Source organism: Elephantulus edwardii, unplaced genomic scaffold (assembly GCF_000299155.1).
Source record: "Elephantulus edwardii isolate Elephantulus edwardi_28Jun2011 unplaced genomic scaffold, EleEdw1.0 scaffold00006, whole genome shotgun sequence".
NCBI lineage: Eukaryota > Metazoa > Chordata > Mammalia > Macroscelidea > Macroscelididae > Elephantulus > Elephantulus edwardii.
In genome coordinates this window covers 2630247-2644931 of record NW_006399756.1, presented here as the reverse complement: position 1 = coordinate 2644931, position 14685 = coordinate 2630247, and the positions used below count along the sequence as shown (strand labels likewise).

The following is a 14685-nucleotide window of genomic DNA, read 5'->3' as shown; positions in this document are numbered from 1 at the left end:
CATCATCATCACCATCATCATAACCATCATCATCACCACCATCATCATCATCATCACCACCATCATCGCTATCATCACCACCTCCACCACCACCACCATTGTAATCATCATCACTGCCATCACCACTATCAGTATCACCACTGTCACCGCTATCAACATCACCACTGTCATCATAATCATCACCATCACCATAATCATCATCACCATCATTGCTATCAACATCACCACCATCATCACCACCATAATCATCATCACTGCCATCATCACTATCACCACCACCACCACCATCACCATAATCATCACCATCACCATAATCAACATCACCACCATCATCATCATCACCACCATCGTCATAATCATCTTCACTATCATCACCACCACCATCATCACTATCGCCACCACCATCGTCATAATCATCACATCATTATCAATATCACCACCATCAGCACCGTAATCGTCATCACTGCCATCACCACTATCAGTATCACCACCATCACCTCTATCACTCACCACCATCACCACCACCACCATCATCACCACTATCAACATCACCACCATTCTCGTAACATCTTCATCACCATCACCGCCATCATGACAATCACCATCATCATACCATCATCACCATCACTCTTTCATCACCTTTCCCATCCTGATGACTGTAATCATTGCCATTATCGTCACCATCACTGTCTTCACCATCGTCAGGCTATCATCACTGTTACATAAGTACTACCATCATCACCATCAGCCGCACTTTCACCATCATGACCATCACCACCAATATCATCGTGATCATCACCGCCTTCACTGTCACCACGTGGACATTGTCACACTGTTACCACCACCCCCACTATCGTATCTCCGTCATCACCAGTAGCAGCAGCAGCCTCACCGTCACCATCACCACTGGCATCATCACCATCGTTACCATCAGCTCTACCATCATCCAGTTACCACTGTCATCTTGACCGTCACTGTGCTCATGGTGGCCCTCATCACCTTGTCACTGTCACTGCACTGACACTTGCTAGAATGTTCTTCAACAACATGGCCCTCATCCTCACAGGCTTCTGTGCTGTGAGCAAAGTCGGAGTTCCACCTCCTGAGCCAGATTATCTGCCCTCACCAGCTGAGCCCCCATCTCCTCCTGGTGAGGACGGTGGTGCCCGTGGCGAGGGCAGTGGCTGCCACAGCCTGAACCTGAGCAGCTATGCAAAGCGGCCACCTGGGCAGCCTGAGGCTGGAGGACACAGGGGATAGGGCAGTGAGGCACTTCAGGGCGGGCACCACCACTCCACGGTGGCGGGTGTGGCGTGTAGTGTCACTGGCTCACTGACTCATCACACATGTCCAGGCATCAGGGACCAGACCTGGGGGCAGGGACAACCTAGAGATGAGACCTCACGGCTCTCAGACATGGGCACATTCTGCAGAGTGGGACAAGGCGGGTGGGAGCCAGGTCCTGCCAGGTCACTCTGCACCCACTTCTGAGCTGTGACTATGCCTGCGGCCAGTGCGTGGACGTCATCCATGGAGTAGCCACGTGGGGCCTGGGCAGTGATGAAATGTGTCACCCACCTGCCAGGGCTCAGTGAAGAGGGAAAGCACTAAGGAAAAGAAGGTCACAGACTGAGCTCTGGAGAAATCTCTCGGTTCTGGGGCCACTCACAATGCTCTTGTCATCAAGTACTGTTGTGTCAGCTGTGACTCACAGAGACCCTGTGAACAGCAGCTCTGAGCCCTGTCCTTCCTGTGCCGTCCTCATCTCGGATTACTCAGTCCCGCTGTGGCAGCCACTGTGCCAGTCCATATCACGAAGGGTCATCTTCTCCTTCACTGACCCTCCTTTTTCCCCAGCATGATGTCTTTTCCCGATGATATGCCCAAAATATGTGAGAAGCTGCTCCACAGTCCTTGCCTCCAAGGAGCATTCTGGCTGCACCTCTTCTCACAACAGCCATCAAGCCACAGACTCCTGCACTAGGGCCACATGGTGCACCCCCTAAGTGAACAAACCTGGAGCTGAGCCCCCCTGACAAACGGGGTGCCTGCTGAGCCTCCCAGGGAGACAGGGCCATACCCTACTGTTGCTCCCTCCTGAGTTCTGAGCCAACGTGACAGGGAATAGGTGTGCAAGAATGTGAGCTTTGTTCTGATAAGAGGTAGAGGTGTGGACATGGCATGACTGTGCCCAGTGGGTCCCTAGTGTCCCCACAGCGACCGGTGACAGCTACACGGTAAATATCTCAGGCTCTTGGGACCACATAGTGTCTGTTTCAGGGCCACAGTTGTAAATATACTGCTCATTTGTACGTCAACAAAGGAGCAGTCAGAGCTCCAACATAACTTTATTTGGAGACACTGGTGGTACTGACCTTCTCAAAGTTCTCCAAAGGTCCCATCAGATCTTCCTCCTTCATGTTTGGGAATCTCAGCTATGAATCAAAACTTACACATGCATGTCATTTCAGATTTTGTGTGTGAATTTTACCATTTTCCACCAAATGACGTGAGTTTTCCTCCTCCACATCCCTGGTAAAATGAATTCTCTGGAAGGTTTCTTCACACCTTTCCCTAGGGCCCACTTCCCTCACCCAGAAAGTACAGAGATGCCAAGAGACAGGCACCTGGCCAGCTCCCCTGGGGCCCAGGGTCTGTGCCTAGTCCTCCCCAGGTTCACAGCCTGGTCAGCTATGATGTGTGGTCAGTGGTCCCACTGTCCAGGGGTGCTGGTCAGACATGGTCAGGAGGGGTGCTTTTAACAGGCTTACCTCAGACATACAGCTCGGGAATGCTGGTCAATTGCATGCGCGTGTCTCATATTGACCCCAAGACCAGGCACCCAAGCCCAAGAGTTGCTGGCAGTTCTCAGGGCCCTGCACCGCCCAGTACAGGTGCTGTGTCCAGCTTGATGACAGTTGCTCTGTCTTCCAGGTCCCCATCCTCATCCCGTGTCACCGTGTCATCAGCAGCAGGGGCACCTTTGGTGGCTACTCCGGAGGCCTGACGGTAAAGCAGTGGCTGCTGTCCCATGAGGGGGCCCAGCTGGGGACCAGCCAGGTGGAGGCGCAGGTGCCCCCGAAGCCAGACGTCGGGCACTGGGAGGTAACAGCCAAGGCCAAGTGTGTGCAGCAGGGATAATGTCCAAATGGCCATGATGCTGGGGCCACATTAAAGCTCTGTCCTGAACACGCCACTGTCGACCTCCTTTGTGTGCGTGCACCGTCCATGGGAGAGAGACCAGGCACCTGCCCCGGAACATGACAGCCAGGGAGCATACGGGGCACTCTTGGGTCACTAAGAATCAGAACTAATTCAAAGATGCCCAGCAGGGGCACACAAGCTCATGCAAGGCCAGTCCACTTGGGGTGTGTTGACTGAGGAGAACGTAGCCAGAGTGCCAGGTAGACACACGTACTCGAACATGCTCGATGGTGCCGTCTGCCGAGGCTGCTCAGCCAAGCCCACCCTCACTCTGTGATGTGACCATTCAGAGCCACAGGTGGGAGACATACAGGCCCCACCGCGCACAGGTGCCCTCCCTCCTGCCTGATCCTGAGGCCACAGGCCCTGGAGGGTGGGGCCCCACAGCACATGCTGCCCCTGATTGCTCCTGGCTGGGGGCTTAGGAGACCTTCCCCACACACCTGCCCTGAGCCGGGACACCTCATTATGTCACTGTCACATCAGCCTGGTAATTAACTGTATCCAGAAAGTGAGAGGGAACGTGTAGCCAGGTGTGCGGCTAAAGCAGATAGAGCACGTGATGCGTGAGGAGGTAAACTACACCCCACTGTGCCGGAGAAGGCTGTGTCTTTCGGGGGTTCCTGGCACCTGTAAGCAAAGGAAGGCCGAGTGTGTGGATGTCAGAAACCTGGGATGAAAACGCAGCCTTGTGATGGCTGTGCTGCTGGATCTCAGTGCTCACGTCGCCAGGACGCAGCTGCAGGGCAGGATCGCGTGCTCTTCCTCAGAGTGGCCAGATAAATTCTGGATCTCTCTGCCCTCAGAAAGAGGGGTGCAGCATTGGCCCAGGTCTTCTAAGCCTGCCTTCTCCATTTATCATAGCACATGGCGTCTCAGCGCCATGGGTCCCACACTGCCTGCAACTGCACACCCCCACACCCCCACCATACGTGTGCACACGGCCCACACAGACGCCGTGCACACGCAGACGGTCCACACCCCCACCATACGTGTGCACACGGCCCACACAGACTCCATACACATGCAGATGTCCACACCCCTGTCATATATGTGCACACAGCCCACACAGACTCCATACACATGCACACGGTCGCACCCCTACCATACATGTGCACACGGCCCACACAGACACTGCACACGAAGATGGTCCACACCCCCATCATTCATGTGCACACGGCCCACACGGACTCCATACAGGTGTGCTCAGACACCCCACTCCACACGTGTGCACACAGCCCACACCTTGTCCGCAGGAGCTCACATGTGCACCACACAGGACTCGCCAGCTCTGGTCATTCCTCCCAGCACTCCTGGCTTGTGGACTTGTCATCAGCAGACCCATGGACAGCACCTCTGTTACGACGTCCGTGTGAGAAGACAAGCCCAGCCTAGGGGTACATGCTAGCGGGTGTCTGCCCCATCCCAGCGGTCCTCTGTCCCCACAGTCCAGAGTCTAGAGCAGACTCTCCTGAATGGAGGATGAGGTGTGGCTCCTGCGGTCGAGTGTCCTTTCTGTGCGTGGTCCCCAATAGAGGGCACTCCAGCGCAGAGCTGACCATCAGAAACCCCTCCTCCTGCCTCTGCAGTCTGGAGGCCTTTTCACTGGATCTCAGGGTGGGCACTGGCTATCCTAGAGATGGATGGGGCAGTCTCCCTGATGTGGCTCTGGTTGTCCAGTGCTGTGTCCCCACCCACAGGGGCACCCTATACCCCAGGCAGCCAGGGCAGGAGATCTCAAGCTCTGGGTGTGTCCACCACACCCTGGCCTGGGCCGCCCTCCTGGTCATTCTGACAGGGGCACATCCTGGTGAGCTGCATCCCCACACAGAGCAGGGTCACAGGTCACTGCTTCATCTTCAGCGTTCCCTGAGATCAGACACTGAGATCCCATCAGGGAGGTCAGGGGACACACCTCTGGTCTGGGCCTGTGTGGGCCTTGTGGGTGCCTGCTTCTGTCCCCAAGTGCTCCCTAGCCTTAGGGGCACCCTGTCCCCTCTGCTGGCCAGCTGTGCCCAGTATGGATTAGGTCTCACAGACATGAGCCTGAGGGTCAGCCAGTGGCCTCCAGTGAAAGACTGCAGCCCAGGCCACAAAGTAAAGAGGGATGGGGGTGCAAGGAAACAAGCATCGTGGTGGCCAGAAGCTGTGTTCTTCTCTGGGGACCACACGTCCTCTCCACCATGTCCCAGCCAGCCTGTGGCGCACAGGCCCACTGGGGAAGGTCCCTGCAGCCAACAGATGACCAGGCCAGCCACCCCCTCACATGACCTTGCCACTTCCAGCGACAACCAGCAGAACGAACTCATGGTGAACAAGAACAAGACACCCTTGAGTACGAGGGGCCACCTGCTGCCCGGGGTCCCCCCTCTCCTACCGGACTCTCTCCCCATTAGAAGAAAAGCCCACAGTAAACTCCCCACTCCTGTGGCTGCGTACGGCCGTGCGGTCACTGGCCCGGATGTGGACGGACTACAGGACGCAGCTGCAAGGAGCTGTGTTGTGACTCCAACGAGGGTTTTCCTGGGGAACCGAGCTCCTGCCCTCCGTGCCGAGTCTGCGGAGTCAAGCTTGCGCACGTGCTGGTGGTTGTCCTTCAGGGAGGCCATCCAGGGAGGGCCCTCAGAGTCCCTCCTGCCGGTGTGGACACGTGCAGCCTGTCCCTGCTCAAGGGCGTTTGGTTAGAAGTTTACACTGAAGGAGCTGAAGTTGCTACCCGGTTTTCTCGTCGGCTTGAAGGACATTCTGATTCCAGTGGGCCATAGCCACCCTGTCTGTCTGTCTGTCCATCTGTCTGTCTGTCTGCCTGCCTGCGAGGAGCGAGGAGAGTACTTGGCAGCCAGACCCTACGTCTGGAGACTGCCGGCTCTGAAGAATCCGGGGCTCCAGCCATCTCGGGCCCCTTGGCTCTGGCCGCCGACAGACAGAGGAGGTCTGGCCAGTGTCACCTGGGGCTGCTCAGCTGGGGACTGCCACAGGAGGAGGGGAGGTGGGAAGTGGCCGCTGGACAAGGAGGTGAAAATTGACGGGCTGGCCCCGTCTGACAGGGCTCTGACTGATGAGAGGATGTGGCTAACGAGTCTTTAAAGTTTCTTGTTAATGTGTTTTCCGCTGAAAGAAGCCACCAGCAGAAATTCCACGTGGACAGTAGCTGAGACGGATGCTGACCCGGGAGGGTGCTGGTGCTGCCGGAGCCTTCCAAGGGGCCAGTAAAGAAAACTTGCCAGTCCCTCCAGAACCTTCTCCAGAAGCTGCCTGTTCAGGTCCTGGGCATCCCGGACAGCACGAGGAGCACAACACATTGAGATACCACCTCATCTTGGGAGCAGTGGCAAAGTTTAAAAGGACAGCAAGTAATAAGTGTTGAAGAGTACAGAGAGAAACTCTCGTACACTTTTGGTGGGATTGCAAAAAGATAACAACCACTCTGGAAGACAGTTTGGCATTTTCAAAAAGCTAAACATAGACATTCCATGTGGTAAATGTTTTCTTTTTAAAAAAATATAATTTTTACATTGTTGTTGTTGTATGCCATCGAGTCACATACAGCTCATAGCTCTGTACAACAGCTTTAAAGCCTGCCCTGTCCAAAGCCAGTCTCACTGACTCCAGCACACCTACCCCCATTGTTCCAGTGACTGTATCAATCCATCTCATCTGGGGTCTTCCTCTCCTGCTCTGTCTGTCCCTCCACCCTTCCAAGCATGAAGTCCTTCTCCAAGGATCAGTCCCTCCTGGCCATGTGACCAAAGTATGTGAAACAGAGCTTCAAAATCCTAGCCTACAAGGAGAAACTTGATTTCACCTTATCCAAGACAGACTCATAAATATTCTTGGGAGTCCATGGTATGTTCAAGACTCTTCTCCAGAACTGCAACTCAAAGGCATCAATAAGTCTTCTGTCGTCCTTAGTCACTGTCCAGCTCTCTGATGCACAGCAAGTAATTGCAAAGACCATGCCTGAATCAGATGCATCTTGGTCTCTAGACTGACAGAGTTGCTTCGCAGTTCTATGCAGAGGTGTCTGACAGTATATTTTCCCAGTGCAATTGATCTTTTGATTTCCTGACTGCTGGTGTTGAGAATGTTGACTTTAAAAAAAAGCTGACTTTCTCTTCTTCATGTTGACCTTCAGTCCATGCTGAAGGCTGCAGTCCTTGACCACCTTTCGCCAGCACCTCAGGTCCTCCTCAGTTTCAGCAAGCAAGGTTGTCATCTGCATAACGCACGTTGTTGACTAGTCTCCTTCCAATTCCGATGCCAAATTCTCCTCACAAAACCCAGCCTCCTGAATGATCTGTTCTACATATAAATTGAAAAGCTATGGAGACAAGATGCATCCCTGGCATATTCCTTTCCTGACTTTGAACCATGCAGTGTTTTCTTGTTCTGTTCTGAGGACTGCTTCCTGGTCCAAGTATAGGTTCTGCATAAGCACAATCAAATGTCTGGGATTCCCACTCTTCTCAAGATTAGCTGTAATTTGTTGTGATCCACACAGTCAAACGCCTTTTCAAAGTCAACAAAACACAGATAGACATTCCTCTGGTACTCTGCTTTCTGCCAAGATCCATCTGACATAGGGTAAGTATACCTCTACTTTGCAGTTAAAAGATGTATTTCAAAACCTGACAAAAACTCAGGAGCCATAAAGGACAAGTGTGACAGATTTGACACTTGCAAGCAAAAGTAAAATGGATTATTAGGAAGAATACTGGAAACAATGTAGTACCAAGAGCCTGCATCCTTCAGGTATAAAAAGTCTCTACAAATCAGTTGTTGTTGTTGTTAGGTGTTGTCAAGTACGACTCATATTGACCCTACAAACAAAAGCTCTGGACCCTGTTCTATCCTGCACCATCCTACACTTCCTGAGACACAAGCGCGTATTGCAGTAGTCACCGTGTCAGTCCACCTGGTTGAGGGTGTTCCTGTCCCTCACCGAACCTCCACCCTTCCGAGGAATGCCCTTCTCCAAGGAATACCCCCTCCTAGCAACATGTCCTAAGTATGTGGGTGAAGAGTCCTCATTCCTGCCTCCAGAGAACACTCCGGCTGCACCCTCTCCAAGACGTATGCGTTTGTTCTCTTGGCCATCGATGGGATGTTCAGTGCTCTTCTCCATCACCACAGCTCAAAGGTGTCAGTTCAGTCAGAAATCAGGACAAATCGGGGGGCAGGGGGGGAGGATCACGACCCACCAAGGGCATAGTGCAGAAAGTAGAAATAAGCTAGAGGGAAAAGTACAAATAGCCAAATTCCGTAAAGACCTCCCTTATGTTCCTAAAAGTTTAAACTACAAGGTTAACTTTTATTGTAATCTGGATTTAAAATGCGAAAGATGTGTCATTCTTGGAAGGGCATTCTGTTGGTAGACACACTGGCATGTTCCTGGAGGGCAGTTAGGCTGTATTTATGAAGATGTCAACTGCTTCATCACTGGACATTCGCTTCCACTCCTCAGAAACTCTGCTAGGGAGACGTGTCCATGAGTGTGTACGCCAGGCTGCAGTTAGAAGGCTGCTCTTGTCCCATTGTTTGCAACAACAAATGGGAAGCAACTTAAATATGCCATCAGCCTGAGGACTGAATAAATCATGACTCTTCTGTGTAATGTAATCCAATTCCCCCATTACGAGTAGTGAAGGGAGTCTGTTTACTGACGCTGAGAGACACTGTGACACGCTGCTCTATGACGAAGCCTGTGTTAAAGCGTCAGCCATGGGCAATGCACTTCCACAAAACTGACTTTCAGATCACGTGTACAAATAGAAAATTGTGGGAAGGAGTTCATCAAAATATTTACTTCGAGATATCTGAGTGGAAAGATTCGGGGAGAAGGGCTTTGGGGTATATGTGTAGGTTTGATTTTGTTTGCTTCCTAGGGCTTTGAACTTTTATAAAATATATGTATTTATTCTATAGCCAGAAAAGAAGATAGGTGTTACTGCTTTGAAAGCACACTCCGGGTTGTTTCAAAACCACCCAAGTGTCTGTGTTCCATCATTTTTTCAGAAGGCCATCTGCAGCGCACGATGTGAGCGTGATTAACGCAGCATAAGGAAGCCACAAATTAGTACATTTCCTGTTTGTACTTGTCTATATCTCCTAAATATTTGCAGCAAAAATGTATTATGTTTGTAATCACAAAATCACAGCCGATTTCCGTCGTGAGGAAGGGCCTGTCAGAACCATAGGGAGGACCACACTGCCAGAGCAGGGGACGGTGGGCCTGGCTCCGACCCCGCCCGGCCTCCTTGTGGTAGGCCTGTCCTCCGCACAGGTGAGGTCGAGGGAGACAGGGCTGGGGTCGGTCAGCCAGGCTGCGTGGACATCACAGAGCTGAAAGCAGAGGAGGTCCTGCACATCTTGGAGAGCACAGGAGACCTTCCCCCAGCAGGAGGCATCAGAGGTCACTGCAGGAGGGACTCGGACTGCAGGAAGGGGCAATGGCTGCCTAGGCACCATGCCGTCAGACCAGGAGGTGTGGGTGGTGCTTCCTGGTGAGGTGTCAGATGGTGACCGGAGGAAAGCAGGACCTGTCATCAACCCTGGGACACCAGGGGACATAGGGGTCCACATCATTGACATCAGATAGAGCCCCCAGGCCCGCCCAGCCTGTTTGCTCTAAGGGCTACTCCAAGTCCACGCACTGACCATGACTCATGGCCCCTTGCAGACTTCTTGCCCTATATCACCTGAGAGGACATGTGAGCACCACGCTGACCACTTCTGTCGGGCCTACCCAGCCTGGCTTCTCTGAAAGGTCTACGGTCAGTCTGTGTCCTCTGAGTGACCTCCCGAGTGGGGACACATTCTCTCGGGTCCTCATCCACTCAACACAAGAGGCCACTGTGGACAGGACGGCCTCGGCAGAGGAGCGGCGTCAGAGCTGCCCAGCACCCTGTTCCCCTCGGGGCTGAGGAACAGAGTGGACAGAGGCCCTGCCTGGGCCTCACGGGGGATCCTGTGCTGGCCTCGGATTCCGTGTTTTACATAATTAGGAAAGTAACTTAATGTCAGTGCATCTCGTTAGGGAAGCTGCTAACCCTCAGAGCTAACAGAACTAACTAATTAGTGTCAAACACTTTGAAAATAGGAGCGATTCAGATGTGCAGTATAACTGGCTCGTCCTCCTGGTCGACTCTTGGGCCTTCCCTATTTCACACGGGTATGGGAGGGGCCCGAGGCCAGCAGGCGTTGGGCCCTGGGCAACGTTCAGGGCAAAGGCTGCAAGGGATGAAGGAAATGAGAGCGGAAGGTTGGGAGTGGTCTCAGGGTCCAGGGCAGAGGCGAAGGGGCTCTGAGCCTGTGAAGTCATGGGGGCAGACGTGATGGAGTGTCTGGTCACAAAGGTGAGGTGTGGCCCCCTGACTGCAGCTACACACCACGGAGAGACAAACCTGTGTTCTCCTCTTTCCCATCGCGAAATGGGACTGGTGGTGGGCACAGTGGTCTTCCTCAGGTAAAGATGGCCCGAATCAGAGACACTGGCCAGAGCCTGGTGTGTACAGCTGAGCCTGTTCCTGCGCTAGGAGGTAGGTGCAGAGAAGATGACTGTCCGTGATGCAGAGGGGCAGAGGAGGAGGGTCCTAGACCCTCAAAGGGAAGCATGGCCCAGTGGCTACGATGGGCTCATGCTCAGCAGAGCCTGGGAGGACGGCCTGCACTAGGCAGGGTGACCCCGTGGCATCCATGGGCTGCTGTGAGCCAGAGCTGACCCCAGAGCACCTAACAATGGCCCCCCAGCTGGGGACATCTCAGGAAAGCCACATGGCGGGAGGTGATTGTTCCAGAGCTCTAAACAAGAGGGACGATGCATCCTCTCTGGGCACAGAACTCCTTACAGGTGCGTGTGCCATCCACAACTCGGGCGTCTCCAAACTGTATGACCATGTTTTCTGGGCACACCACTCCTTACAGGTGTGCAGGCTGCCCACAACTCGGGCGTCTCTCTAAACTGTGTGATGGTGTTTCCACCGAGGTCAGAGACCATGGTTGTCTGAAGAACAGCCCTGAAGTCGCCTTCAGGTCTGGCGAGCACATCAGACAGGCGCAGGCTGGGCCCGTCTGGGAGGGACAGCTGCGGATTGACAAGGTGCCCAGGAGCCAGCAGGGTGGAGCCGGGAAGATGAGCTGCCTGACTGGACAGTGGGGGTCAGGAAGGACTGGGCATCCAGAACAGTGTGCCCAGGGCTCACATTTTGTGACGGAGAGCCGAGACCCAGCTTCGCAGGAATCCGGCCGATGGGCCTAGTGTCCGAAGGCGTCTCTGAGAACTACCAGAAGTGGTCTGCGACAGAGGCGGGGGCTCCCCTGGGAGCAGGTGGTCAGCTACTCTGAGAGCAACTTCCTGTACAAAGTCCACGGTCTCAGGCCCCTCACCGCTGTGGCAGATGACCACAAACCAAAGGAAAATGCCCGCCATCACCGTGATTCCTATTTGCAGCGTCCTGGAGGGGGTAGAACCACCCTGTAGGGGTTACGAGGGGCTGGGGGGGGGGCTGCTACTTCCTCCCACAGAGACTGGTGGGTTCAAAGCATGGCCTTTGGGTCAGCATCTGAGTGACTGGCCATGGCACCACCAGGCCCCCTTCAGCTAGGTCTCCTCACAATTCTTGGTGGGGAATCAGGGGGTCACTGTGAATTCCTCCTGGGGGCTCTGAGAGGAGCTGCTCAGAGCCCCTCTTCCTCCTGTGGCCGCTGGCTGTCCTTGGACACACCACTGCCACGTAGGGAGGTGCGCACCTTCGTGGTGAGTGGCACCCACATCCCCCCATGATGGCAGAAGAAATTCATTTGAGAGTTTTTAATATAGCAATGTTGAGGTTACACTACTTTTCACAACGTTCTAAGTTCACATACTTTTAAAAAAATAGGAAACTTCTCTCAATGAATCCTAACAAGTCCTTTAGCCAACCACAAATTGAGATATTTGAGAATGAACCTAACTAGAGACACAAAAGACCTAGACAAAGAAAACTGCAGAGCATTTCTGAAGACAATAAAAGACCTAAAGAAATGGGGAAATGTGCCCTGTTCAAGAATAGGAGGACTCAATATGGTGAAAATGACAATCCTACAAAAAGCAGTCTACATGTTTAATGCAATCCCAATCCAGATACCAAATTCACTTTTCAAGGAGATTGAAAAGGAAATTATCAAATTTATTTGGAGAGATAGGAGACCATGATTAAGCAAAACACTTCGGAAAAACAAAAATGAGGTTGAAGGCATAGCACTCCCTTACCTCAAAACCTACTACACAGCAGTGGTGACCAAAACAGCATGGTACTGGTACAATGACAGACACATAGATCAGTGGAGCAGCATTGAGAACCCAGAAATAGACCCAGGTGTCTATGGTCAACTGATATTAGACAAGGAAATCAAAGCTATCAAATGGGGAAATTCTAATCTCTTCAACAAATAGTACTGGCAAAACTGGACTTTCACCAGCAGAAGGCTGAAACAGGATCTATATCTCACACCATACACAAAAATCAACCCAAGATGGATCAGAGACCTGGGAGTGAAGCCCAAACCCATAACATTCTTAAGAGACAAACTGTAATCAAGCTTAGAAGCGCCAGTCCAAGATATAAAGAGACTGCCAAATACAACCAGAAAAGCACAATCTAAAGAGGATAAAATTGATGCATGGGACCTTCTAAAGAGTAAATCCCTGTTCATCAAAAACTTTTCCAACAGGGTGAAAAGAAAACCTACAGACTGGGAACAAACATTTGGTAATACCATCTCAGACAAGAGTCTTATAACAAAAGTTTACAGAATACTCCTGGGTTTTTTGTTTTTGTTTTCTTATTAAGTGCCATCAAATCGATCCAACTGGCACAGGAGGAGATTGCCCCTCCTTCTCTATCAGAGCAACTGGTGGATTCAAACCACGGGCCTTTGGGATTGCAGTGCAGCTTCTTGCGACTAGAGCTCTCTATGTTGTATTTCTTTGCTCTGTTCTGAGAGCTGCTTCCTGGTCTCAGTATATGTTTCGCATAAGCACAATCAAATGCTCTGGGATTCCCATTTTCCTCAAGGTTAGCCACAATTTGTTGTGATCCACACAGTCAAATGTCTTTGCATAATCAATGAAACACAGATAGACATTCTACTGGTACTCTCTGCTTTCTGCCAAGATCCATCTAACGTTGGCAGTAATGTCACTAGTGCCACGATCTCTTCTAAAATCAGCTTATATTTCTGGTAGTTCTCTGTCAATGTCCTGTTCCAGTTGTGTTTGGATAATCTTCAGCAGGATTTTGCTTGCGTGTGACATCAGTGATATTGTCTGATCATTTCCACACTCTGCCGGGTCACCTTTTTTTGGAATGAGAATAAATATGGATCTCTTCCAGTCAGTTGGTCAGGTAGTTATTCTCCAGATTTCTTGGTACAACCTGGTGAGCAGGGGAGTACTGATGGCCTAGTGGCAAGAAGCTGCGCTGCATCCGGAAGGCACACGGTTCCGAAGGCACACGGTTCGAGACCACCAGCTGCTCCTTGAGAGGATGGGTAGTCTCCTCCTGTGTGATTACTGCCTCTGAAATCCCAGTAGAGGGTCAGCTATGGATCAGTTCCAACCCTGTAGTACAACAACAATAGAACAACCGCACAAATGTGTTGTTGTTGTGTACCATGGAGTCGGAACTGACCCACAGCAGACCCTCCAGCAGGTTTTCAGAGGCAGTTAGTCACATGGGAAGAGATTGCCTGTCCTTCTCCCAAGGAGCAGCTGGTGGCCTCGAACCGTGTGCCTTTGGGCTGGCAGTACAGCTTCTTGCCATTAGGCCACCAGAGCTCCACACAAATGTTTTAGAAAAGTGACTTTAGAAAAGTCAAGTGGTCAAGTTTCTAAAAATGAGTAAATAAGTTGTAGAGGATCGCATATTGTATAATACTAAATAGATCCACAATCAATACACCACTTGATACCAATAGTAAGAAGATCAGGAGACACACTGCTTTGGGACAGACTGTTATCAGAGATCTCTCCAAAATACTGAATAGCAAAGACATCAGTTTGAAAACCAAGGTGCACCTGATACAAGCTATATTTTTTCAGTCCCTTATGCATCTGAGATCTGTACAATGAATGTTGTTGTTATGTACCATCAAGTTGCTTGTGACTTGTAGCGACCCTATGTACAACAGCTCTGAACTCTGTTGGAAAAGAATATTGAACATACTATGGACTGAGAATAAAAAGGTTTGTCCTGAGAGGGTGAAACCAGGCTGCTCCTTGGAGGCAAGGATTCTGAAGCTCCATCTCACATACTTTGGGCATTTTGCAAGGAGGGACCAGTCCTTGGAGAGGGACATCATGCTTGGAAGGCTAGAGGACAGAGCAGGAGAGGAAGAACCTGGATGAGATGGATTGACTCAGTGGCTGGGGTAATGGGGTGTGTTGGAGACAATGAATTTGGCCCAAGATAGAGCAGTTTTCAGAACTGTTGTGCGTAGGGT

General features: G+C 51.7%; 1 protein-coding gene across 1 annotated transcript in view; it reads left to right on the top strand.

Moving 5' to 3' along the window:
- The window catches only part of MGMT (O-6-methylguanine-DNA methyltransferase), a 44600-nt gene extending 38890 nt beyond the window's left edge, over positions 1-5710 (top strand). Inside the window, exons 4-8 of the mRNA XM_006880125.1 lie at positions 2935-3105; positions 4336-4404; positions 4905-5014; positions 5490-5539; positions 5601-5710. Coding sequence (XP_006880187.1) covers positions 2935-3105; positions 4336-4404; positions 4905-5014; positions 5490-5539; positions 5601-5710 — 510 coding nt within the window. The remainder of the gene's footprint in view (positions 1-2934; positions 3106-4335; positions 4405-4904; positions 5015-5489; positions 5540-5600) is intronic.
- Positions 5711-14685: the final 8975 nt, after the last annotated feature.